At 41.2% G+C, this 27,053-nt stretch overlaps 3 protein-coding genes across 7 annotated transcripts in view; 2 read left to right on the plus strand and 1 right to left on the minus strand.

Moving 5' to 3' along the window:
* Nucleotides 1-2,081, plus strand: part of IPP (intracisternal A particle-promoted polypeptide) — a 40,740-nt gene extending 38,659 nt beyond the window's left edge. Inside the window, exon 10 of the mRNA XM_032430045.1 lies at nt 2,026-2,081. Coding sequence (XP_032285936.1) covers nt 2,026-2,081 — 56 coding nt within the window. The remainder of the gene's footprint in view (nt 1-2,025) is intronic.
* A 157-nt stretch (nt 2,082-2,238) lies between these two features.
* TMEM69 (transmembrane protein 69) lies at nt 2,239-7,992 on the minus strand. 2 transcript variants are annotated; one of them, XM_032430094.1, is made up of 3 exons: nt 7,947-7,992; nt 5,773-5,893; nt 2,239-3,107 (listed from the first exon to the last, which is right to left on the minus strand). In XM_032430094.1, the coding sequence occupies exons 2-3, from the start codon at nt 5,812-5,814 to the stop codon at nt 2,400-2,402; spliced, it is 750 nt and encodes a 249-aa protein (XP_032285985.1). In that variant the 5' UTR covers nt 5,815-5,893; nt 7,947-7,992; the 3' UTR covers nt 2,239-2,399. The 2 variants fall into 2 exon arrangements, with proteins under 2 accessions (XP_032285985.1, XP_032285977.1); XM_032430086.1 differs by having other exon boundaries at nt 5,773-5,912; nt 7,947-7,985.
* A 169-nt stretch (nt 7,993-8,161) lies between these two features.
* The window catches only part of GPBP1L1 (GC-rich promoter binding protein 1 like 1), a 61,620-nt gene continuing 42,728 nt past the window's right edge, over nt 8,162-27,053 (plus strand). The window contains exons 1-2 of one of the 4 annotated variants that reach the window (XM_032430070.1): nt 9,048-9,133; nt 25,268-25,725. The gene's annotated coding sequence lies outside the window, so the exon portion shown is untranslated. Of the gene's footprint in view, nt 8,251-9,047; nt 9,134-9,635; nt 9,771-25,267; nt 25,726-27,053 lie in introns of those variants that run through there. The other 3 variants (XM_032430078.1, XM_032430064.1, XM_032430056.1) reach the window with 3 other exon arrangements.

The following is a 27,053-nucleotide window of genomic DNA, read 5'->3' on the forward strand; positions in this document are numbered from 1 at the left end:
CGGCTATTAATGTGATCTTCCTCCAAAATATTTGACAATCTAATATAGTTCTAAACGTCCTGTCCAATGTACTTAAAGGCAGATGTACTTTTTTTAAAGATTTTATTTATTTTTCAACAGAGAGAGAGGTAGCGAGAGAGGGAACACAAGCAGGGGGAGTGGGAGAGGGAGAAGCAGGTTTCCCGTTGAGCAGGGAGCCCAATGTGGGGCTCGATCCCAGGACCCTGGGATCATGACCTGAGCCGAAGGCAGACGCTTAACGACTGAGCCACCCAGGCGCCCCTGGGCAGATGTACTTTAAAATCAGTTTTTTTAAAAAGAATCATACACTGTAATTAACTTACAAAGTGCATTTACCTGCATTTGTGTAGTGAAATTGGGCAAGTAGCTTAAAAGTTACTTGCCCCATTCTTTCTTTTTTTTTAAAGATTTTATTTATTTGACAGAGAGACAGCGAGAGAGGGAACACAAGCAGGGGGAGCAGCAGAGGGAGAGGGAGAAGCAGGCTTCCCGCGGAGCAGGGAGCCCAGTGCGGGACTCAATCCCAGGACCCTGGGATCATGACCTGAGCCAAAGGCGGACATTTAACGACTGAGCCACCCAGGCGCCCCTACTTGCCCCTATTCTGAAAGATGATGAATTTGAGATAAGAGAAGTTTTAACTTTGTGTAGTCCTCATGCAGTTTAGAAGCAAAGACGTTTCCTCACCAAAACACTATGAGTAGAATTGGGAAAGATCTTCTGAAGAGGATAAGCTTTTCTTCCTTCAATATCAGGCGCTAGTAAACTATTCTTTGCATTGATAAAGAAGGATTGTATGGTGGTTTCAGCTATGGGCTTTCATTGGTAAGCTTCTTAATGCTCAGAACAAGGTCTAGCTCTGTGGTGGTGTGCTTGTTTGCTAGGGCTGCTGTAACAAAGTACCACAGAAATTTAAATGGAATTTATTGTCTCATAGTTTTGGAAGCTGGAAGCCTAAAATCAAGGTGTTGGTAGTTGGTTCCTTCTGAGTGCTAAAAGGAAGGCATCTATTCCAGGCTTCTCTTCTTGGAATGTAGATGGCTACTTTCATGTATACGTGGCATTTTCCCTGTATGCATGTTTATCTCTCATTTCCCTTGTTATAAGAATACCAGTAATATTACATTACAGCCTACCCTTAGGATCTCATTTTAGCACTATAACCTCTGTAAAGACCTGTCTCCAAATAAGATCACATTCTGAGATACTGGGACAAGGACTTCAACACACAATTCAGCTTATGAAATTCAAGTTAACTAATATTTGAATACCTGTATTATACAAAGATAACATATACCAGGTGATACCATTTACTGATTTATATTTTTATGCCATTTAAAATGTTTTTTTCCTTTTCTATAAGACTAAGAATCTTAAGAGACCAAGTTTTCAAGTTAGATTCTAAGGTGTTGCTTTTGCTTGCTTTAAAAAAGCTTCTCTGGGGGCACCTGGGTGGCCCAGATGGTTAAGCATCTGCCTTTGGCTCAGGTCATGATCCCAGGGTCCTGGAATTGAGCCCCACATCGGGCCCCTGGCTCAGCGGGGAGCCTGCTTCTCCTTCTCCCTCTGCCTCTCCCCTTCCTCATGCTCTCTCTCTCTCTCTCTGTATCTCTGTGTCTCAAATGAATAAATAAAATCTTTACAAAAAAAAAAGCTTCTCTTTGAGTTAATGTGTAAAACTAGATAGCCCCGCTTGTAAGAACATCAAGATGGCTCCAGCTTGACTTTTCCTAATTTATATATACTAGTGACTTTATTCTTTTAAAATTATTTTGACTAGTTGGTGTTCTGTGGAAATGGAGTTGTGTCTATAAAAACTGGAAAGTATGTTCAACTTTTCTTTGAACATGGCTTCCCCTCTTGACACTGCTCCCTACTGACTTTAGAGCCACAGATCCTTCCAGCTCCTATAACTAGATTATACCAGATGAAATGAGCTTGGAAATGCAATTCCCAGGGCAATTGCAATGAAAACTCCACACTGGAACCACCTATTATTTTCAGACACTAATGGATACAAAGTTTTCCTCTTGTGGGAGAATGTGCCTGTCTTTTTCTAATGATCATAAGGCTCTAACAAAAAGGATTTCCATTTTTATTATCTTACATTCTTCAAAACAAGTAAAACATTAAAATGTATAATTCATAAAGACTAAAAACTGTAATCTAAAGTGAAAATGACTTGTTAGGGATTTTCAAACTGTTGTCAGGTAATTCCTATGAAATAAAGAAATGAAAAAAAATCTGTGAAGAAGAAATAAACGTTGATGGAGGAAAAAAGCTGTTAAACAGGAGAAGTATAAAAAAGTGATGCCAAAATACAACCTTCCAAGGCTTATAGCCAACATGCTAACATCACCTAGAGAGTAATTTTGTATTTATTCTACTTGACCAGGTCTCTTGGGTCCTTTCTCTGGATAAATATCTTTAACTAATAAAGTGATTATAAATGAAAACAAGGCCACTAAAGTGACTACTATCTTAAGGGCTTTGAACCAATTGGGATAATGTGGCAAGAGAAAAAGTTCAATGTGTAATGCTATCCCCAAACCTATTATTACTGTGGCTATAGCTTCACTGAGTCTTTCAGAAATAAGGAAAGCAAACCATGAAAACACAACAGGAACTGTACTATTAGCTAAATTGAGGAAGTCTGGTTTGGCTGTACTACCTTCCGGCAGAGCAAAACCCCATCTGATCCCTCCCAAGAAAGATAGGAAACTGGCTCCATAAGCCATCTGAGTAAAAGCTAATAAGGGGATATAAGCCTTTGTCATCACCATGACCAGTGGTGGAGCAACAAAGGGGATTAGTCCTGCCAGAGTTATGTATAATGCTGGCTTTGGGCTGTCAAGCAGGTAAGTGATGGTGCTTGCTGGCTTGGCTGGAAGTATTTCTTGCTTCTGCTTCTTAAAGCTGCATGGAGAAGTATGATAGTATTGTGTCTTCCTCATATACACTAGTAATGAAGAGAAAAACCAAGGCCTTGGAAACAAAGGGGGAAAGTTCTGCTGGTGACATGTCTTGAGAGAAAGTGTTTCTATTCTGCTGGCTCCTACTCGGACTGGGAAGGGGTACTTCAGCATCTATAGAGAAAACAATACCAACAGACAAAAACAGATTTTTAAATAACCACGTTAGTTAATCCCAAACGGAAACAATATAAAAACAAACCATCTGCTTTCTATTAGTACATCAAACTTTGCAGAAAGGTTGGACTACAGGGTGCTATTAATGCTAGCTAAGACTAGCAAACAGCTATATAACATGCAAAAGAAACTACTGAAAAGAAACCTAGTGATGTATTTTGGCCTACCACTAATTTTATCCCATGAGAGGAATAGCTGAAAGAACAGGTAAAGACTATATCTTTAGTATCTGGCATTTTAAACTGTCTCTTCTATTTATAACGTGCAAAAGCAGCAGCATTAATTACTGTGGGAATACTGTTTTGTATAAAGTAATCTACCTTCCAATTTAGCTTTAGAGACACTGAATACTTTCCATAGCTCCATTGCTTCCTGTATGTCTTTGCCTAGAATTCTAACATACTATTTTTTTTTCTTTTGTTTTTTTTTTGAGATGGGGAGTGGGGAGGGGCAAAGGGAGAGGGGGAGAGAGAGAATCTCAAGCAGACTCCAAGCCCAGTGTGGAGCCTGATCCCACTACCCTGAGATCAACACCTGAGCTGAAATCATGAGTCAGACGCTTAACTGACTGGCCACCCAGGCACCCCCTAACATACTACTTTTCTATCTAGGGAACCTATCTTTTAAAATTCAGCATGAAGGTTTCCCCAATCTGAATTAATACTCCTGTAAGTACCTTATGCACACTCCCATCATAATTCTCACAGTGAATTTAAATCATGTGTTGGTCAGGGCACCTGGTGGCTCTGTGGGTTAAACATCTGCCTTCGGCTCAGGTCATGATCCCAGGGTCCCTGGATCGAGCCTGTTTCTCCCTCTCCCACTCCCCCTGCTTGTGCTCGTGCTCTCTCTCTCTCAAATAAATGAATAAAATCTAAAAAAAAAAAAAAAATCACGTGTTTGTCCGTCTCAGTATACTTGAGAGCCAGGCCAGTAATTTTTTTTTTTTTTTAAAGATTTTATTTATTTATTTGACAGAGAGATAGCGAGAGCAGGAACACAAGCAGGGGGAGCGGGAGAGGGTGAAGCAGGCTTCCTGCCGAGCAGGGAGCCCGATGCGGGACTCGATCCCAGGACCCTGGGATCATGACCTGAGCTGAAGGCAGACGCTTAACGACTGAGCCACCCAGGCGCCCGCCAGGTCAGTAATTTTTTCTTTGCCTTAAAAAAACAACAACAACAACAAAAAAAAAAACACAAAAAAAACCCTCCCCAGTGCCTTTCATGGTACGTGGCCAAAGTAATAACCTTTCCTGCTGATTTTGTGCTTTAGTGAGCAGATTCCAGACTTCAACTAGTTAATAGATGAACAGTAACTCAAAAAGCACTGGATGAAAGAAAAAAAATGAAAGTTATTTAAGAATCTTGGTGACTCCTTAAAATGCTAGGAATTATTCCATCCTGGGGCCTTTTCTTCCTTTTGTTTGGAATGTTATTCCCTGAGCTATTTGCATGGTCAATTCCCTCTCTTCCTTCCTCTCTAGTTTTTTTTTTTTTTTTTTAAAGATTTTATTTATTTATTTGAGAGAGAGAGAGAATGAGAGAGCACGAGAGGGGGGAGGGTCAGAGGGAGAAGCAGACTCCCTGCCGAGCAGGGGAGCCCGATGTGGGACTCGATCCCGGGACTCCCGGATTATGACCTGAGCCGAAGGCAGTCGCCCAACCAACTGAGCCACCCAGGCGCCCTCTAGTTTTTTTAAAATAGATTTATTTAGGGTGCCTGGATGGCCCAGTTGGTTAAGCGACTACCTCGGCTCATGTCATGATCCTGGAGTCCCAGGATCAAGTCCCGCATCAGGCTCCCTGCTCAGCGGGGAGTCTGCTTCTCCCTCTGACCCTCCCCCCTCTCATGCTCTCTCTCTCAAATAAATAAAATCTTTTTAAAAAATAGATTTATTTGTTTATTGGAGGGAGGGGGACAGAATCTTCAAGCAGATTCCTCTGAGGGTGGAGTCCAATGTGGGGCTCAGTCCCAGGACCCTGAGATCATGACCCGAGCCAAAATCAAGAGTCGGATGCTTAACCGACTGAGCTACCAAGGTGCCCCTATTTTTTTTTTTTTTTTAAGATTTTTTAAGTGATCTCTACACCCAACGTGGGGCTTGAACTTACTACCCTGAGATCAAGAGTCAGCACCCCTGGCCCCTCTATTTTTTTTTTTTTTTAAGATTTTATTTATTTGAGAGAGCACGAGAGAGAGCATGAGCAGTGGGGGAGGGACATGGGGAGAGGGAAAAGCAGACTCCCTTCAAAGCAGGAAGCCCCACATCAGGCTGGATCCCAGGACCCTGATATCAGGGCCCCAGCTGAAGACAGATGCTTAACTGACTGGGCCCAGGCACCCTGACCCCTCTATTTTTAAGAGCAATCCTAAGTCAATTGTTGATAGCCCCTATTCCCTTCCCTGCTTTATAGTTCTCCAAAGGACTTACCACTTGCAGTATTAAATATTGTATACAAATACAAAATACAAATACTTACTTGTATTTTACCCACCCTTTCCCCCATCACCTAAACATATCAGGATAAGGATTTGTCTTTTTTTTTCATTGGTATTGCCCCAGCAAAGCAGTGCCAGCAAGTATTTGCTGAATAAACCAACCTTTGAAGATGCTTGAGAAAACTTCTGGATGAAATGAAGCATACTCGGTCCTACTGAAAGTCTTGCTCAGGAAGATGCCAGGCTTTTCTGATTAATGCATTTTTACAGCTAAGTGGAGGAGCTGAATGAGAAGCATGTTGCTGTGTATAAAACAAGATGTCACTTAATTTTCTTCATTTTATGCATAATTTTTTATAAGTAGGAACTCGAGAATTTTTTCCATATAACATACTTTCCTTTGAAAACAATCATTAATGTTTTCTGGAAATCAGTAATACGTTAATAATCCTTTTCTTCTCTGAACCATTCTTTTAGCTTTTGCTAAAAGCTGGTGTAACAGAAAAAGTATTGCCAGAGACAGAAGATCTGTATTTTACAAATACCTCTATAATTCCCCAGCTGTGTGACCTCAGGTAAATTGCTTCCTTGAAGTGTAGTTTTCTCATCTTTATTTTTTTTTAAGGTTTTTTATTTTGACAGAGATACAGTGAGAGAGGGAACACAAGCAGGGGGAGTGGGAGAGGGAGAAGCAGGCTCCCTGCTGAGCAAGGAGCCCAATGTGGGACTCGGTCCCAGGACCCTGGGATCATGACCTGAGCCGAAGGCAGACCCTTAACGACTGAGCCACCCAGGCGCCCCTAGATTTCTCATCTTTAAAACTGAAGGTTATAGCTTCTCTGTTCTCTTTTTTCACCTTAGTTATCTATTTTGGGGCTTAGGTGTTTACAGCTCAAAATAATGATGGTAGCAATTAATACAATTTAGCTGTGAACCAAGCACTATAACTAGTGTTTTATATGCATTAACTCATTTATTTGTTTTTAAGATATTATTTTTAAGTTATCTCTACAACCAATGTGGGGCTTGAACTCATAACCCCAACATCAAGAGTCACACGCTCCCAGAGCCAGCCAGGCGCCCCTGCATTAACTCATTTAATACAATAACCTCATCAACTTGGTGCTGAGAGACAGTATAGCCTGTTGGGTTAGAGTGAAGATTTTGGAGTCAAACAATTTGTGTTCGGATCCTGGCTCCACCACTTACTTATTAGGTATGTGATTTTGTATAATGTATTTAACTTTGTTATGTTGCAGTTCACTCACTTTTGAAACAATTAAAATAACTACATAGCTTCGTTGTAAAAATTAATATATGTAAAGAGCTGCAAACTGTCCCTGACACCAAGTAAGCATTCAAAAAATAATAGCTATGGGGCGCCTGGGGGGCTCAGCCGGTAAGCGTCTGCCTTCGGCTCAGGTCATGATCCCCGGGTCCTGGGATCGAGCTCCACATCGGGCTCCCTGCCCCCCCGGAAACCTGCTTCTCCCTCTCCCACTCCCGCTGCTTCTGTTCCCTCTCTCGCTGTGTCTCTCTCTGTCAAATAAATAATCTTAAAAAAAAAATAGCTATATTCCCACCCTACACAAGAGGAAATGGTTAAGAACTCTAACGTAAGCAACCAGTAAGTGGTTGAGAATATGAATCTAGATCTGTCTTACATGAGTTTCATTCTTAACCAGGAGAATGAGGTGTCTAAAAGATCCAAAAACCACATTTGCTACCTAATTAAATATTTTAATGAACTGATTTCTAGGTCACAGCTCTTAGGGCCGGGTAGAGGAATCTGTATACCAGTCAAAGACTTATCTTGGGCCTCTCAGTACATCTTAGATGGCACCTAACATCCACCTCCTGACTTCCAAACACACATATCTGCAGGGCCCACACACTCACTGTTGGTCAAAAGCACCTGCGTAAGGGCTTGCCAGACCACCCCACTTAAAAATCTCAACGCTCTCTTCACATTTGGAACTCTCTATGCACTGTGACCATGTGCTTTCCAACTCATGGGTGTTAAACGGAAAGAGTGATAGCCTGTATCTCGGGGACGGCAACTGGTGAGGAAATGAAGGGCAAAGACCTAAGGGTTAATCCGCTCAATTTAGGTTAAAACGCCCGATACTGCCACTGCCCCAGAGGAAATAGTTGCAAACTGCAAGCCTCAGAGCAGACTTCTGAGAAAAGGGCGCGCTGTGAAAACCCAAGGATCCTCGGGAAACTGCCTGACATTGCCCGCGGCTTTGATTTACTCTCAACCCTTGGTGCCCCCTCCTCCCCCAATTTGTACACTGTGGCAGCAGCCCTGCTGTTATATATGTAAGTATACTTGCCAGTGTCGAACCGGGGGTTGGAGAGCGGAGTTGCAGGAACAGCCAGGTACTCACGAAAAGGCACTTCCGGCAGGTGGTGGTTGGCAGTCCCCCCCACTTCCTGAGAACAGAAAAAAAAAAGAGTCCGGGTGGGGACTCGACCGGCGCTGACTGGTTCCCGGGCAGGGCTTTCCATCTTGAGTCATTCTTTTAAATCTTAAATGCTGGAACCCGGCTTTTGAAGTCTGTAGGGTACCTGAATGGTCCTTGCCTCTCTCTTCCAGGTTTCCCAGCCAGCAGAATCTGGCCCTCAGAATTCGGAAAGGTAGGGCACAACTACTGAAACAATCTCAAGTGATGGTGTTGTAGGAAGGTAGGAGAAATTTGGAGTCTAGGCCAAGTGAGACTTGGCCAAGTTGCTTGCCATCTCTGGAACTCATAACAGGGTTTCTAGGATCGATGGGGCACATCTTACTCTGTGTTAGGGTCCTAAACTACTGACACTAAGAAAAACAAAACTATTAATTCCATTCTCTTTGCTTGGACCTGGAAACTCCATTAAGAAATAAGAGCACAAAGGGCAGGATTTTCGCTTCCATAAGTGGTGATAACAGTCCTGGGTTTAGGGTTAATCTGAAAAGTTAGATCATTCTGTCACCCTCTGCTTTAACTTTTATTGTCGGCTCTGTGACCTTGGACAAGTCTCTTTTCTTCTCTGGGCCTCCATTTCATAGTCTATCAAGGACACAGCACCAGGCAATTTGAGCATCGTTGGCCAGTTCCTCCATTCCTCCGGATTCTGGGTAATGTAGCTTCGTGGTTGTCGGCCATCATATGGCTTAGCGTCCCGTGCAGAATGGGCCCATTGCGAATTCTTCGTAATAGTAACCGCTTCTAATCCCAATAGGCTTTCACTTTTATTTCCTTCTCTGTCCGTCACGGCAGCGCCGCCCCTTCTAGTAGTGCGATACCCAATGAGACTTTAGGTCAGAGAAACAGCTTCTCCGCCCTGGCACAGGAGCAGGCTGCGGACAGAAATCCGCCTTGCGCGGGGCCAGGGGCCTGACGCCAGCGGTCTGGCGGAACTACCACTCCCAGCGGGTAGCGCGTCAGGCCCAGCCGCGCAGGCCTCCAGAGCACGGCGGTGTGGCCCGCTGGGGGCTGGAGTCTTCATGATGTGCGCACGTGAAGGAAGGAAGGAGCGGAAGGTGGGAAGGGTCGGAAAACACGATCCTACGAAACCGGTTTGCTAGTACTTGTACGGGTAGTTTGGGGACGCGAGCATGCCCAGAAGTGGGGTACGGGAGGGTGAAGGGGCGGGGAAAATGGTACACACATACACACCCACCCACTCATTCACACGCATCCAGGCCCTGTGTTGGGCCAGGGAATAATAAGAGGGGTTCCAAACTCGGCTGGTCGCCCCCTCTGAGGCGGCGCGAGGAAAGGCAGAGCATTCAATTCTGCAGAGGGGTGGGGGCAACTACGCACAGCCTCGAGCCCCGGTGAGGGGGGTTGGGGAACCGCGCATGGAATAACTGCCGTTCACGCGGCGGAACGTTGGCGGCGTGACGCGCCGGCAGGGTCACCCGAACAGGGCTTCTGCGCTTGCGCTCCTGTGGGCGGTGCGAGTGGGTGGGCGTGTGTGGGGCGGGGTCGGGGGGGGAGGGCCAGGCTGGTCGTCGCTCCTCCCCCCCTGCCCCTCCGGGGCCGTGTGGGCCGGGCAGCCATTTTGGGAAGAGCTTTGTTATGGTTGTGGGCTCTCCACCTCTGCGGGATCAGGAAGCTGGGGACGCGCCCTCAGACGCTGCGTCTGGTCCCTAGCTGTAGCCCCACTGCAGTCGGGTAAGTGGGGGTTCCGGAGAACCGGGCGGTAGGGGATCTTGAGTCGTTCCGGCGCGGGGCTCCGCCCGGTGCCCAACCGACCGGCTGTTGAAACTAGTTGAAGGAGGCTCTCACACAGGTGGTTGGTGTCGGCCGGCCTGGGGTGGGGCAGAGAAGCTGAGGGGCCAGCGGTCCTGTGGTTCGGATGGGGCACCTCCCCCCGCGCGAGGAGCTTTGCAGTCGAGTGTCGCCGCGGCTTTGCCCGAGCGCTCCTACTTCAACTTTGGTCTTCGGGTCGGAACGCTCACCTGCGGCTCTCTGGCTCCTCTCCAGGCGTTCCGGCTTGTCGGTGGTTGAGTGGCTTGGTTTACGGGTTTCTTTTTCTTTCCTCCCTGAATTAGAGCCAAGGGCTTTTGTTTTCCAACGAAGGAAAATTTAAGAGGAAAAAATTGTGTAAGTCAACTGTGGGGCAACTGAGGGGAAAAGAAGAGCTCTAACCACCAGTGTTTAGGTTCTTGGTTTCGAGGTGTTTTCTTTGATTTAGATTAAGTCGGTATCCAGCACCTACAGATTGCCTCCCTCCCCCGAAAAAAAGCTGGTCGATCTTGAAGAGTTTTAAGGAGGATTTTTTTCTGTTTTAAATCTACCTCTCTCCACCCCCGTGAAATTCAAAAGAAAGGCTGAATCTAAAATGGCTGTAGCTTGGGGAAGTGCCCTAAGCTTCGGTAACTTAAATACGTTACCATGTCTTAAATTTTTGGTTGTTTCACCTATGAAGACAGCAACTGAATCTTTTGATATTTTGGTCTTCCTGCAATTGCTGTCTTGTCTTGAAGAGTCCTTTTAGGTGAAAACAAAGGTGAGGCTAAAGAAGTTTGCTTACTCCAAAAGTTTACGTAAGAGTGGGTGCGGTTTTGTGTGTGTGTGTGTTTTGTTTTGTTTTTTGTGGTTGCTTATAGTTTTGAAATTGTGCTATGATGGTAATTTTATCAGCCAGCTTTGTGCTCTGAGGTTGGTTTGCATTATTTGTCGAAATACGCCCTTAACGTTGATATTTATTGCTTACCAGGAAAAAAAAAAGTTAATGGTGGTTCATGTTTTAGTTTAGTAACAGAAGTCACACGTTTCTTTGTAAATCCCATCCAAAAGTAAAGTGATTGGTAGTCTTCAAAAGACTTAGATTTGTAATTTGGCGGACTTCTGGCCTTTTCTGTGTAATATTTGAAAGGGAATCAGAGTGCTCTTAAGTTTAGGACATTTATTGCAAAGGTGAGACAAGTGAAAACGAACTTTAAATTTGGAGCTCCTGATTGTTGTGCCTTTTCAAACAAAAGACTGTCTTTTTGTTTGCCTTTTTTTTTTTTTTTTTAAACCATTAGATCCAGAAGTTTAACTGAAAACACAAAGGCATACAATGGAAACCAAGAACAGATAACTTCAGTGTTTGGGAAGGTGCTTCACTTTCAGGTGCAATCTGTCTAAAAGATAAAAATAATAAAATCCTAGTTGTGAATGAGAACTTGGGAATTAATAGTAAAATAAGTTGTAATCTTCCCTAGGAATTCAGTTTCACTTTACCTTCCTACATTCTTTCAACACAAAAGTTTATCTTTGTCAGTTCCCCTGGGATTTTTTTGTTCTTATTTTGTTGATTTTATAAGAAAAACATTTGAAGTGCTCTATAGAAATAACAAGTCCATTGCTTTATGTTTTGCCATTTGCCTACTGAACCCATAAACTTGGGTACTCAAAATGGTTTGTACATGTTGATATATTTTTTCATTTGATTCTGGATAGTATCTTATCAGAGTTCTTGAAGTGGGGGGTTGATGTTAGGAAGCCTTTTTATTTTGAACAAATGCAACTCACCAGTTTTCTCATTAGTAGCTGCTTAAAAAGCTTGGCTGAAGGGGGCACATGCAACCATTTTATTAAGTTTGGAATGATACGGAATCTGGAACACGTTTCTGTTTATAATTCATTTTTAAATTCTCAGTTAAAAATATAATACACAATTATGAATCATACTTCAACAGATTGCATATCTTTGTTTTATGGTTAAATTGTATGTACTTCGTAACAGTGATAACTAACGTGCAGGGACCTAAGCAATCTGTTTCTAAGTCATTAATCATTATGGGTGCTGTCTTTAGCTATGAAAATAAGACTATTGGAAAAGTGAAAGGCACAACAATTTTAAAGGATCCCAATTAAAAGAGTACTTCATGGAAAAGGTAAATTTTGCGGTGGGTTGTTTATGGTTTTTCAAATAGATGGGAGGAAAAATCTAGGTGGCACATTGATACCATGTTTCCTCACATATCACTATAGTTGCCATTGTCTGGAATTTAATATTTGGTATGCTGAGACCTAGTTGTCCAAGTCATTTCTAAATCAGACTCTGATTTTTATTTCCCTTTGAAATCTGCCCCAAAACAAAACTGGCTACAATCAAACTTGAAAAGTAGTTCTGTAAGAATATCTGAACTTCTTTGTCCAGGGGTAATCTTAACTAAGGAGGTAAAATATTGCTCATGTTATGTAATATGAATTTTTATAGGTGATTTCAAATATACTGGGCAAATATTTCAAGAAGTCAAATAGTTCTTTTCCTTTAAAGCAATCAGCTTTTTTTTTTTTTTTTTCTTCTTTCTCATTTCAAGAAATGCTACAGGTTCTACTGTGGTGCCAGTTTTGGTGTGCTAAAGGCTAGAAATGCCTAAATAACCATAAAACATTTTGTCAACAAAGAACTTAGTAGTTTAACAGATAAGTGGACAATATTAACAGGATGACCAACATAGAAAGCTGTCTTTCTTAAAGAAGTTGGCTTTTAACATACTCATTATGTTTACCTTCCTTTTCTGTGATAAAACTGCTTTGCTTTATGTTAACCAGATATCAGGCTAGAGAATCACCAGCATGAACAAAGTTTTAGTACACTTTTCTGAGCAGTAGGTCTATTTGTGTGGAATATATTTTGTTTTCAGAAAAATCAAATTCATTTAAGTTTAGCTATACTTCAGATTTCAAACTCTTGTTTCTGCTGATAGTAAGTTTAAATTTCATTATATGAAAAAATCTCTTCTGAATTATTGCTACCTTTGAAGTATATTGAAAAGTTGTTTGGGGGGCTCTTTGGCTAGTTAATTAAAAGGTAGAGCCATTCCAGTGTTCCTGCTATATGTTTATGAATTATTAGCTCTACTTTTTAATTAGTCTTACGATGGAAAGGGTAGTTTATTGTGGGCTTCATAAGCTAGAGGCTGTAATAGAGTCCAATATATATAATCTCATTCTTCAAAATACTTTTTAGAAATAGATAATATTAACCCTTCTACAGTAAGTGTACAGAGGTTCCAAGAAGTTAAGTAATTTACATAACATAATGAGAGATTTGGATACAGGCAGCTTTCCCTGATTCTAAAGCTCAGTTTCTACCACATCATATAGAGAGCTGGTATGGTAATTAAGGGCCTCAGCTATACAGCCTGGATTTGAATCTCTGCATTGCCATTTACTGCTTGGTGACCTTGGGAGAGTTTAAAGTGAAATTTCTGTGCCTGTTTCTTCCTTTGTTAAATGGGGGATAATAGTAACTTCTCATACGGTTTTTGTGGCAAATAAATAAAATACTATTTGTAGAGTTCTTAAAACAATGTACTTCATAATTGTTAAAGAAACTGTATAAAATTGTCTTAATGAATGTCCTTTTACCAATCAAATGAAATTCATTAAAATCTGAACATTGTTGCACATGGAGGTTCTTATTTTTCTTTCTTGGGTATTATTTTTCTGTTCATTTTTCTAGTTTATTTGAATCAGAATCCAGTTCCCACATACTATAACTGGCATTCTTTCAAACCTCTTAATTTGTATGTTTCTTCTGTGTGTTTTTTTTCCTAGCACTTTGTTGAAGAAACCAGTTTATTTATCCTGCACAATTGCCACATTTGAGATTTTCCTGAATTCCTATAAATTGGCATTTGGATATTGAGGCTTACATTGAGATTTGATGGGGGTGGGGAGGAGAAGACTAACTTCATAGGTGATTTGTGCATTTGGGTTTTTTTTTTTCTGGTTTGTTCAGTGGTTCTCATGTATCATTTGCTTAAAATTTCTCTATTGAGCAGCACAGAGTAGTTAGAAGAATTATTTACCCTCCTTTGTTATGCATGTAAAATGGAGTGTTTGGTTTGCCAACTTAATACTAACTTTTCCAGGCAGTGTTTTTCCTGTCCTTTTTTTCTTCATAGTTTGCATTTTTGTATATAAAATTGAGCTGAGTATCCTGGGTTTGCACAGTGGTTTTGTTTTCTGATTTTGGTTACTGGTGAGTAGTTTTCTTAACCTATTTGGTTTGAAAATTTTTCTCATCAAAACTGTTTTTCCCAGGGCACCTGGGGGGCACAGTTGGTTGAGCTTCAGACTCTTGGTTTCAGCTCAGGTCATGGATCTCTGGGTCCTGAGGCTCTGCGCTCTGTGAGGAGTCTGCTTGAAACTCTCTCTTCCTCTCCCTCTGCCCCTCTCCTCTGCACTTTCCTCAAATAAATCAATCTTTTTTTTTTTTAAGATTTTATTTATTTATTTGGCAGAGACAGAGCAGGAGAGCACAAGCAGTGGGAGCGGCAGAGGGAGAGGGAGAAGCAGGCTTCCCGTGGAGCATGGAGCCCAATGCGGGTCTCGATCCCAGGACCCTGGGATCATGACCTGAGCCGAAGGCAGTCGCTTAACCAACTGAGCCGCCCAGGCGCCCGTCAAATAAATAAATCTAAGAACAAAACCCTTTTTCCCCTATTGCTTATGCCCCCCCTCCCAATGCCCTTAAGCATTTTATTCTTGACGCCTATTGACCTTCTCCCCCCACACCCCAGGGGAAAACATCCAGGCATATTCTTAACCCTACCTATATTCACCATTTTTTTTTTTTTAAGATTTTATTTCTTTATTTGAAAGAGAGGGAGACAGCACGAATGGGGGATAGGTGCAGAGGGAGAGGGAGAAGCAGACTCCCCGCTGAGCAGGGAATCCGATGCGGCCTCCATCCCAGGACCCTAGGATCATGACCTGAGCTGAAGGCAGACGCTTAACCAACTGAGCCAACCAGGTGCCCCTATATTCACCATTTAATCATCAACTTTCCAACAGTCCCCAAATAACAGGTAAAGATTTGAAGGAAAAAGAGGTGGAGTGACTTTCCCAAAGTTAGACAGCTAGTACGTGGCAGAACTAGCTAGATCTAGTCTACTCTTCTACCTTAAAAGTAATGTTTGGATTGAGGGGTGCCTGGGTGGCTCAGTCATTAAGCATCTGCCTTCGGCTCAGGACATGATCCCAGGGTTCTGGGATTGAGCCCCGCATCGGGCTCCCTGGAGCCCGCTTCTCCCTCTCACACTCCCCCTGCTTGTGTTCCCTCTCTCCCTGTCTCTCTCTCTAATAAATAAATAAAATCTTAAAAAAAAAAAAAAAAAGTAATGTTTGGATTGAAAGCAAAGTTTATGCTTGAGATTTTTAGAAATGCTTGTAAGTAAAATGAACTTGAAGTAAAAATGTATGTCTGGTGATACAGTATTCACTACTGTTACGCCTCTCAATTATAAATACGATGTATAGTTTTTTAGATGTGACAAATACTCTGTTCCCTATTAGGGAACTGGAGCCTTTCAGGGTCAGTGTAGCTGCAAATACTTGATAAAACTTATCACTACTGAATGGCTTGTTTGTAGTGTAGTTGATATAGTGACTTTTGGAGCAAATGCTATAAAAACATTTTTGCTGGTTCTAAAACCTTAGTTTCAGGTATTTGCATAAATCTAATGCACTTAGTTACCTAAATCTTACAGCCAGAATTTAATGTGTCAAATTGCATTAGGTAATAAATAAATTTCTGTAATATACTATTCTTAGTTGGAACTTCCGTGATTTAAGTAAATTCCCTTTCTATCAGTGGGTTAGTGAATGTTTAGTTATGGCTGCAGCAAGTGTTCATGACTGTTGAATGACACAGTATTGGAAAGGAGATTACCTGAAAAAGGTTAATAAATTTTACTCGAAAAATTTTGCATTTTGTGAAATTACTTTCAGGAAATGTTTTTTGGAACAATGAGGCAGAAGGTGGCACAATGATTAAAGTTTATTGCTGATGGTAAGACTGGCAAGATTCCTGTGTTGGACATTCTCATTGGGTTTTAAAGTGACCTTTGTTGTTTCTTTTGACCATTTACCATTTTAACCCCTTTCGTATATTGCCTTTTTGTGCATCTTAGTGGGAGAGGAAGCTGGAAAGGCTGTGTGTGTGTAACTTGACGTGTACACACATATACATACCTTACACATACAGTTTCTGTCCTGAACACCTAGCAGTTGTGACCCAAGTTGTGCCAGTCACGGACACTTGAATGGGGACTTGGATCTGGAGTGAGAGATGCGGAGAAGCAAGGACAGTTTAGAATCCGTTCCGTTGGCTTGTGGCATTAGCAGTGGCAGTGCTAGCAGGGCAGTTTCTTAAGCAACTCTTCCTGTGGTGTGACCTTGGCTGGTGATTTTTGACTGCTTAGCTTAACTTGGTTTCTACATGTTTGCAAAGTCAAGGAGGCTCTCAGTCATTCTCTGAACTCCCAATATATTTCTGATAAATTCCTTTTCTGTTTATCTAAGTATAGTTTCTTTTTTTCAACCAAAGACCCTGATTTATAAAATTGGCTTATATATAATTTGCTCCTTCTAGAAGATTTTGTTTGTGACTGCCTCTATTAGGGTAGTCTCCTAACTCATGAAGTGAAAAACTTATATGAATGTATTTTTAAAAGACAATCTTGGACAAGAATTTTCCTTTTTATCTACTCCCAAGTTTTTAAAGCCGTAGTTCTCAACCTTTTAAAATTTAGCTGGAGGAAGGCCTGTGTACTGTTTGTTAAAGTTCCCCATGTGACTTTCTGTCTTTTAAAGATTCTTTTATTATTACAAAAGCAGTATTATGCTAGATAGAATATTAGGAAATATACATATGTAAAAGTAAAAATATTCTCCTCATCCAGAAATCACTACTGTAACTTTGGTGCCCTTTTTCCAGATCTTTCTCTAAGCACATATATGTAGGTTTTTATTTTTATTTTACTAAAATGAGATTAACTTGCAACTTGCTTTTTTTTTTTTTTCTTTTACGATATTATTTATTTATTTGACAGAGAGAGACAGTGAGAGAGGGGACACAAGCAGGGGGAGTAGGAGAGGGAGAAGCAGGCTCCCCGCCAAGCAGGGAGCCCGATGCAGGGCTTGATCCCAGGACCCTGGGATCATGACCTGAGCCGAAGGCAGACGCTTAATGACTGAGCCAGCCAGGCACCCAGCAACTTGCTTTTTTAGTTGGTAATACCCATTCTTCAGTGTGAATAAATGTTTATTTCTTCTAATATCCAGGTGCAATTTAAATTCCCCCAGGGGCGCTTGGGTTGTTCCGGTGGTTAAGCATTTGACTCGGTTTCAGCTCAGGTCTTGATCTCATGGGTCACGGAATTGGGCTCCACGCTCAGCAGGGAGTCTGCGTGAACATTCTCTCCCTCTGCCCCTCCTCCCCTGCCCTCAAATAAATAATCTTAAAAAAAAATAAAAACACATAAGTGAATTCCCCCAGGTGATAGCTATTCAGTACTAGCTAGCTATTCAATACTAGTATCTGATCCAAGACCTTGTTACATGTAACACTTTAATTTCCTTATGTCTCTTTAATCTAGCATAGTCCTTATTCAGTGATACTGAGTTTGAGACTGCTCTATCTATCCTGAAATGGTTTTGTACAGTTGTGTTCTGTGTTGTCATTTAGTTTGTCTCTTTAATTCTTATATTTTTCTCTAAGGTGTACATCTAAAAATTTGATAGATTCACATCAAAACATTTTTGGCCAGAATACATCGTAGGTATATCATTCTGCATTTTATTTATAAAACACGTAATACCTCGTTGACCTACTTTCACAATGCTAAGATTGAGCCTTAGATTAAGGTGATAGTAGTCTGATCCATATATTAAACAGTGAGTCTTCTCTCCTTGCAACAAGAAAATAATTTGCATGGTGTTACTTTGCATTAGAAGTTCCCAGTCCCTTATCAATCACTGTCCTAATTTTTTTTAAAGACAGCTTTATTGAGATATAATTTACATAATCTAAAATTCACATTTTTTAAAAGATTTTATTTGAGAGAGCAGGCACGAGCAGGGGGAGGGGCAGAGGGAGAGGGAGAAGCAGACTCCCCACTGAGCAGGGAGCCCGATGCAGGGCTCAATCCCAGGACCCTGAGATCATGACCTGAGCTGAAGGCAGACAGTTAACTGACTGAGCCACCCAGATGCCCCAAATTCACACATTTTAAGTGTACAATTCAGGTGCACCTGGGTGGCTCTGTCCGGTAAGCATCTGCCTTCGGCTCAGGTCATGATCTCATCCTGGTATTGAGCCCTGCTTCGGGCTCTCTGCTCAGCGGGGAGCCTGCTTCTCCCTCACCCTCTGCCTGCCCCTCTGCCTACTTGGGTGCTCTCTCACTCTCTCTGTCAAATAAATAAATAAAATCATTTAAAAAATAAATGTGTACAATTCAGTGATTTTTTTAGTATATTCACAGAGTTGTACAATCACTGCCACTGTCAAATTTTAGAATGCTTTCATCACCCCAAAAAGAAACCCCATTATCATTAGCAGTAGGCTACCACTGATTTTTCTGTCTCTATGGATTTACCTATTCTGGACTTTTCATATAGAATTATACAGTAAGTGATCTCTTACGTCTGACTTTCCTCACTTAGCATAATGTTTTTAAGGTTCATCCAGGTTGTACTGTGTATCAGTATTTTATTTGTTTGTATTGATGTATCCTATTCTGTTGTATGAATATACCACATTTTGTGTATCTAGTCATCAGTTGATGGGCATTTGAATTGTTGCCTCTCTGTGGCTATTTATTATGAATAATGCTGCTATGAACTATGAGGTACAAGCTTTTGTGTGAACATATGTTTACATCTTTCTTGGATCTTTTTGGAGTGCAATTGCTAGGTCCTGTGGTAACTCTGTTTAACTTTTTGAGAATCTGTGTTCAGGGAGCCTGCAGCATTATACATTCCCACCAACAGTGTATGGTGGTTTCAGTTTCTCTGCATCTTCAGCAACACTTGTTATTATGTCTATATTTTATTATAACCATCTTAGTGGGTGTGAAATAGTATCTCGTGGTTTTGATTTGCATTTCCCTCGTGGCTAATGATGTTAAGCATCTTTTCCTATGCTTAGTAGTATTTTGAATATCTTCTTTGGAGAAATGTTTACTCAAATCCTTTGTCTACTTTTTAAATTTTTTATTTTTTAAAGATTTTATTTGAGAGAGAGAGTGCACACACAAGTGGGGGGAGGGGCAGAGGGAGAAAGAATCTCAAACAGACTCGCTGCAGAACGTGGAGCCCAATTCAGGGCTCAGTCTTACAACGCTGAGATCACGACCTGAGCCGAAATCAAGAGTTGGACACTTAACCAACTTAAGCCACCTAGCCTCCCCTGTCCACTTTTTTTTTTTTAAGATTTTATTTATTTATTTGAGAGAGAGAGAGAGAGAGCAAGAGCGGGAACACAAGCAGGGAGAGTGAGAGAGGGAGAAGCAGACTTCCCGCTGAGCAGGGAGCCCGATGCGGGGCTGGATCCCAGGATCCTGGGACCATGACCTGAGCCGAAGGCAGACGCCCAACGACTGAGCCTCCCAGGCGCCCTTAATTGGGTTATTTGTCTTTTTATTGCCGAGTTGCAAGAGTTCTTTATTTTATTGATACACAGTGGACATGCAACATTATATTTGTTTCATGTGTACAACATAATGATAAGGTATTTGTGTATGTTGTAAAATGATCACAGTAAGTCTAGTTAATATCTGTCACTATGCATTGCTAGAAAATTTTTCTCTGGTATGAGAACTTTTAAGCTCTCTCAGCCACTTTCAACTATGCAGTGCAGTATAATTATAATCACCATGTTGTATGTTACATCCCCATGACTGAAATTTATTACTGGAAGTTTAAACCTTTTGGTGTTTTTGTAGATTTCACATATAAGAGAGATCATACGGTATTTGTCTTTTTCTGTTTGACTTATTTCACTTAGCATAATGCCTTTGAGGTCCATCTGTGTTGTCACAAATGGGAAGATTTCTTCCTTTTTTTTTTTTTTAATTTTATTTATTTATTAGCGAGAGAGAGAGAGAGAGAGCGCTCGCATGAGCAGGGCAGAGGGAGAGAGATGAGCAGACTCCTGGCTGAGCAGGGAGCCCGACACAGGGCTCAATCCCAGGACTCTGGGATCATGACCTGAGTCAAAAGCAAACACTTAACCAACTGAGCCGCCCATTCTTTTTTATGGCTAATAATATTCTGCGTGCGGTGAGGGTGACACATTTTCTTTCTTTTCTTTTTTGAGATTTATTTTTTAGAGAGTGGGAGAGCAAGCAATGGGGAGGGGCAAAAGGAAAGGGAGAGAGAAACTCCCTGCTGAGTGCAGAGCCGGATGCAGGGCTCCATCTCACAACCCTGAGATCACGGCCTGAGCTGAAACCAAGAGTTGGACGCTTAACCGACAGTGCCACCCAGGCTCCCCTCTGTATCCATTCATCCATGTGTAGACACTTGGGTTGTTTAAATATCTTATCTAAGTCTTTGGGTTGTCTTTTCACTTTCTTGAGGGTGTCTGTCTTTTGAAGCACACTTTTTTTTTAAGTTTTATTTATTTAATCTCTACGCCCAACATGGCACTCAAACTCACAACCCAGAGATCAAGAATCACACACCCTTCTGAGCGCGCCAGCCTGGTGCCCCTGAAGCACAAACATTTTTAATTTTGATGATATCTAATTGATCATTGCCTAACCTAAGATCACAAAGATTTACTCTTATGTTTACTTTTAGCTCTTACATTCAGGCCTTTGATCCACTTAAAATTAGGTTTTTTTTAAAAAGATTTTATTTATTTACTTGAGAGAGAGAGCATGAGAGAGAGAGAGATCACAAGAAGGGGGGAGAAGCAGAGGGAGAAGCAGATTCCCCACTGAGTAGGGAGCCCGATGCAGGACCCAATCCCAGGACCCTGGGATCATGACCTGAGTTGAAGGCAGACGCCTGAGCCACCCAGGCGCCCTAAAGTTAATTTTTTTAAAAGCTTTATTTATTTTAGAAAGGGAGAGAGAGAGCACAAGTGAGCTGGGGGAGGGGCAGAGGGGGAGAGAGAATTCTGAAGCAGATTTCGAGTTGAGTGCGAGCCCGATGTAGAACTCGATCCCAGGACCCTGAGATCGTGACCTGAGCCGAAGGCAGATGCTCAACCAACTGAGCCACCCAGGTGCCCACAAAAAGGTGTTTTTATTAAAGCATGGGGATAGGACCCAAGGGCAGAAAGAGCTGCCAGTTTTTACAACTTTTTTAATTTTGTGAGCTTCATCAGTTTTGTTTATGTGTATCTAACCATTTCCTGCTATGCAGTACTTGTACAAATATACCACAATTTAATCATTATCCTGTTGGTGGACATTTAGTGATTTAATTTTTTGTCTATTGTATACAGTGCTATAATGAACAGTTTTATATTTTTTGTGTGGTGTTCATGTGTGATTAAAATTAGTGGGTCAGGGTGCCTGGGTGGCTCAATTGGTTGGGCCTCTGACTCTTGATTTCGGCTTGGGTCATGGGATCCAGCCATGCATCAGGCTCCGCACTTAGCAGGGAGTCTGCGTGAGATTCTCCCTCTCTCTCTGCCCCCCCCCAAAATAAATAAATCTTTTTTAAAAAAATGGTGGGTCATAGAGGTGGCACAACTTCAACTTTATATTTGCCAAACTTTTCCAAAGTGGTTGTATGGGTTTACAGTCCCATCAGCAATATATAAGAATTTCTTGTTCACTTTACATCTTTACCAACACTTGATAGTTTCAGAATTTGTTTTTGCCAGTTTAGTAGGTGTAAAATAGTATGTCATGATTTGACTCAGGTTTTAAAAGTATGAATTTGGGCGCCTGGGTGGCTAAGTCGGTTAAGCGACTGCCTTCGGCTCAGGTCATGATCCCAGGGTCCTGGGATCAAGTCCCAGCTTCTCCCTCTCCCACTCCCCCTGCTTGTGTTCCCTCTCTCGCTGTGTCTCTCTCTGTCAAATAAATAAATAAAATCTTAAAAAAAGAAAAGTATGAATTTGTGATTAATTCAAGGTAATGTTTTATATCATGCTTTATATTATTTCAGAGCACTTGCATATCACATGCATATCTCCTGTGGGCAAGGTAATATGTTAAATGTCCAGTTATGGCTTTTGACAGAAATAACTTTGTTATTGAGTTTATACTAGAAATAGATTTTTTGTTGTTGTTTATTGAACCCTAATCATATAATAGCAGACTTCACTTATCCATATTAATAACCATGGAATTAAGTACTTTCTTAACAGAAATGCTCTAGTGGAAAAAAGTCTTTTTTTGTTGTTGTTTATAAAAATGCATTTATTTTATTTATTTATTTATTTATTTTTAATTTTATTTATTTATTTGACAGAGAGAGACACAGCGAGAGAGGGAACACAAGCACGGGGAGTGGGAGAGGGAGAAGCAGGCTTCCCGCCGAGCAGGGAGCCCGATGCGGGGCTCAATCCCAGGACCCTGGGATCATGACCTGAGCTGAAGGCAGACGCTTAACGACTGAGCCACCCAGGCGCCCCATAAAAATGCATTTAATACAGCAAAGCAAAATACATGAAAAGTAACTTTTAAAAATTAAGCAGAGAGAAAACAAGGTAAATGCTGGTGTTAGGTAAGCTTACATAAGGCATGCCTTAACTTCCATACATAGATGTTCTAGAGACAACCACACATTTGTGTCAAAGCTTCCTAGCCATCAATGCCTGGCTTTCTACTGGTCTGATTGGATCCAGGACAGGATTCTGCAAAGTCTATGCTGCAGTGTACAATATAGTAGTCACTAGCCGCATGCAACTGTGACATGTGAAATGCAGTTAGTTAATGGAAAAAATCTTAAAGGTGTCCTGTATCCCTTTTTAGTACATTAAAAGACATGCTCAAATTTCATGTCCTTTAGAAATTCTTAGGTAGGAATTTGTCTCCTCTAAAACTAAAATACTTAAATACTAAGGTAGAAAATGACTTTGGGCTCTTTTCTGTACTGTGAAGTACGTGAGGATGGATTAAAGATGAACTAAGCAATGCACCAGTAACCCTGGTATTCTCCTTATTGAGGTCTTAAGGAGGAAAAATTGATGTGCAGACAGGAAGCGATTATAGACTATGTAGGGTGACTCAGTCCTTTAGATGAAGTGAAAGTGGTAGACATTTAGACCTAAGTTTTCTTTTCAAATCCTGGGATTTGTTTGTTTGTTTGTTTGTTTGTTTAAGCAATCTCCATTCCCAACGGGGGGCTCAAACTCATGACCCTGAGATCAAGAGCTGCATGCTCCACTGACTGAGCCAGCCTGGTGCCCCTCAAATCCTGAGATTTAGAAAGGACTTATTAAAGCCAGTGAATATATGAAGATATACATGGGTATAGGCTTGGGCTCTGCAGTTTAAGGAATGTTCAAGGAGAGGTTTTAACAGTAAGATAAAGGAGAATACTAATTGATGAAATTGTCAACATCTCTTAAGAAAAGAAGTTATTATTTAATGGGCATGCTATCTATACTAAGAAATTATCCCATTTGCTATTAATCCCTACCCAAGTGTGCCCTGTTTGTAGGGGAGATAAATACATAAACAGGTAAATGTAATGCACTGTGATAGATGCTTGAGTATAGGTATATGTGTGATAAAATGCTTCATGAAGTGGGACCCACTTAGAGATGAGAACTGAAGACTTAAAAATGAGTGAGATGGTGAAGAAATTACAGAGAAACAAAAAAAGTGCTGCATCAAAGCTTTTAAGTAGCCATTATATTTACAGGGCAAAAGGAAAAAGGAGTAATCACAGGGATCATAGGGAAAGGACCAGGATATCTTAATGCATTGGTTGCCACTCACGCTGCTCTCTGAGAAAGATTTCACCAGCTCTTTATGAAGAGTATACGTGTAAGGATGCCAACTTGTTTTTTTCTTAAGATGAGCTGTCCTTTTTTCCCAGATTTGTCTGTCTTTTACAGCATTTATTGCCTTTTCTCTTATGAAGTGGTATTGTTAGGATTTTTTTTTAATGTTTTGCTTATCCAAATAAAATTTACAACCAGTATCAACCCTTGAAACATACTTTGAAATTTTATATAGCTTGCTGCAGTCCACCACTGAAAACTGCTCGTCTAATGATGTAATGTGATGGAAACCATGAGAAGGAATTTTAAGAGGGGATTGGCAGGGCACCTGGGTAGCTCAGTCAGTTAAGCATCTGACTCTTGGTTTCAGCTCAGGTCATGATCTCAGGGTTGTGAAATCGAGACCCACATCAGGCTCCATGCTGGGTGTGGAGCCTGCTTAAGATTCTATCCCTCCCCCCCCCATCCCATCCCACCCCCCAGCTTATGGGTGCTCTCTCTCCGGGGGGGGGGGAGGGGGAGATTTCTTTTCTTTTTTTTCTTTTTTTTTAAGATTTTATTTATTTGAGAGAGAGAGCATGAGCAGAGGGAGAGAGAATCTTTTTTTGAGAGAGAGAGAGAGGGTGCATGTGTGCACAGTGCGGAGTGAAGGGGCAGAGGAAGAGGGAGAGAGAGAATCCCAGGCAGGCTCCACACTCAACACAAGCCTAACATAGGTCTGATTCCCACGACCCTGAGATCACCACCCAAGCTGAAACCAAGAATCAGTCGCTCAATTTACTGAGCCACCCAGACGCCCCAAGCCAAAATCAAGAGCCTGGCTGCTTAACCAACTGAGCCACCTAGGTGCCCCTGAATGTGATTTCTAAGAAGTTGTATATGGTTTGTTACATCAGCGCCACTCACTTCTTTAAATTCTTTCAGTTATTTACCAAGAATCATTTCACAGTCCATCATCAAAAGTTATTTTTAGTGATCTCTTAGCTGAGAACTAGGTTACATCCTTTTTCAGTTCTGTGAAATACAGGCATACCTTGTTTTACTGCACTTCACAGATTCTGCGTTTTTTTCAATTTGAAGATTTATGGCAGCCTTGTGTTGAGCAAGTCTTTTGGTGCCATTTTTCCAACAGCATTTTCTCACTTCTTGTCTCTCTCTCACATTTTGGTAATTCTCACAATATTTCAAACTTTTTCTTTTTTTTCTTTTAAAGATTTTATTTGAGAGTGCGTTCATGAGAGAGAGCGTGCCAGGACTCTGGAATCATGACCTGAGCCGAAGGCAGACTCTTAACCAACTGAGCCACGCAGTCGCCCCTGTTTCAGACTTTTTCATTATTACTATATTTGTTATGGTGATCTGTGATCAATGATCTTTGATGTTACCATTGTAATTGTTTTGGGGCATCACTAAGACGGCAAACTTAATAAATGTTTGTTCTGACTGCTCCCGTTTCTCTCCCTCTCCTCAGGCCTCCCTATTCCCTGAGACACAACAATGTTGAAATTAGGCCAGTTAATAACCCCACAATGGCCTCTGAGTGTTCCTGTGAAAGGAAGAGTTGCAGGTGTCTCACTTTAAATCAAAAGCCATAAATGATTAAGCATGGGGGGAAGGCATGTTGAAAGCTGAGACAGGCCAAAAGCTAGGCCCCTTGAGCCAAACAGTTAGCCAAGCTGTGACTAAAGGAAAACTTCTTGAAGAAAATTAAAAGTGCTACTGCAGTGAACACATGAATGTGAAGAAAGCAGAATGGCCTTATTGCTAACATGAAGAAAGTTTGAGTGGCCCAAATAGAAGATCAAACCAGCCATAGTAACACTCCCTTATGCCAAAACCTGATGCAGAGCAAGACCCTAACTCTCTTCAATTCTGTGAAGGCCGAAAGAGGGGAGGAAGCTGCAGAAGAAAAGTTCAAAGCCAGCAGAGGTGGGTTCATGAGATTGAGGAAAGAAACCATCTCTGTAACAGAAAAGTGCAAGGTGAAGCAGTAAGTGCTAATGTAGAAGCTGCAGCAACAATCCAAGTCAGGACGCTCCACCAGCAAAAAGATTATGACTAGTTGGAAAATCAGATGATGGTTAGCATTTTTTAGCAATACAGTGTTTTTAATTAAGCTATATGTACATTATTTTTTAAGCATAATGCTATTCACACTTTATAATACAGTATAGTGTAAACAGCTTAGGTGTACCATGAAACCCAAGAATTCATTTACCTAGCTCTGTGGTGATATTTGCTTTTTTGTGATGGTCTGGAACTGAATCTATACTATCTCCAAAGTATGCCTGTACACAGATTGTAAACTACCTGATCTGTTTAATGATTTGTAACCCAGTCATTAAATTTGTCAGTTTCTAAGAGATAGACCCAAAAGCCTTTTCTAAAGAAGGCTTACCAAATGACTATATCTATTACTCTTGTACTTACAGGAACTTTATGAAGCTAAAATTAAACACAAGATTGGTTAAAAATTAGACACTGCATATTTTTGGATTTTCCCATAGGTTATTTAAAAAATTTATATTAGAGGGCCACCTTGGTGGCTCAGTCAGTTGAGCATCTGATTGTTGAGTTCCGCTTGGGTTGTGATCTCAGGGTGGTGAGATCAAGCACTGCATCGGGCTCCCCACTCAGTGTGGAGTCTGCTTGGGATTCTCCCTCTTCACCCTGCCCCCACCCCACGCATGTTTTCTCTCTCTAAAATAAATGAATAAAACTTTTAAAAAATTGTATTAGAGCCAAACCTCAGTGGTGAAATGGAAGTAACTTTTGAATTATTGCATCTAGTGCAGGTAGAAATAGAAATTTCATTTCATGGTTGAAGATGTGCTTATAATTATGCTTTAGAATTAAAATGGGATGTCCGCATCTGAGGGCAAGAAATTACTGGAATTAAATGAAGTGGTTTTTGTTTTTATTAAGTTTAAGTCATTATAGCCTAGATTGCATTTCAGGACCACTTGTCCTACCTAACATATAGATGTAGGTGTTCTGTTTTTAAGAGTGTGAATTATTTTGCTAGCAACTTTTTGAAACAGTAGAATTCACGAAGTCACTTTATGTTAAGCAAATAAGTATATGGTAGGAATGAGTAAATGTGCATTGAAATGCTTGATGTTTGATGTGAACGAAAGATTTACACTTAAAAATGAATGTAAATATATAGTATCTGAAATCTTTCAGCAAAAGTTAATTGAAATGTTTCTTCATGTTCTGAATACCTCGTCAAGAAAATGTAATATAGGGAGGCTTGG

This window comes from Phoca vitulina, unplaced genomic scaffold (assembly GCF_004348235.1).
Source record: "Phoca vitulina isolate PV1807 unplaced genomic scaffold, GSC_HSeal_1.0 scaffold2, whole genome shotgun sequence".
Classification (NCBI taxonomy): Eukaryota; Metazoa; Chordata; class Mammalia; order Carnivora; family Phocidae; genus Phoca; species Phoca vitulina.

Excerpts from the sequence above, each read along its gene's own strand:
- TMEM69 (XM_032430094.1), bottom strand. The coding sequence starts at position 5,814 with ATGCTTCATTTCATCCAGAAGTTTTCTCAAGCATCTTCAAAG. Across the intron at positions 3,108-5,772 it reads TTTCTCAAGCATCTTCAAAG|ATGCTGAAGTACCCCTTCCC; the intron begins GTTGGTTTATTC and ends TTTTCTCTATAG.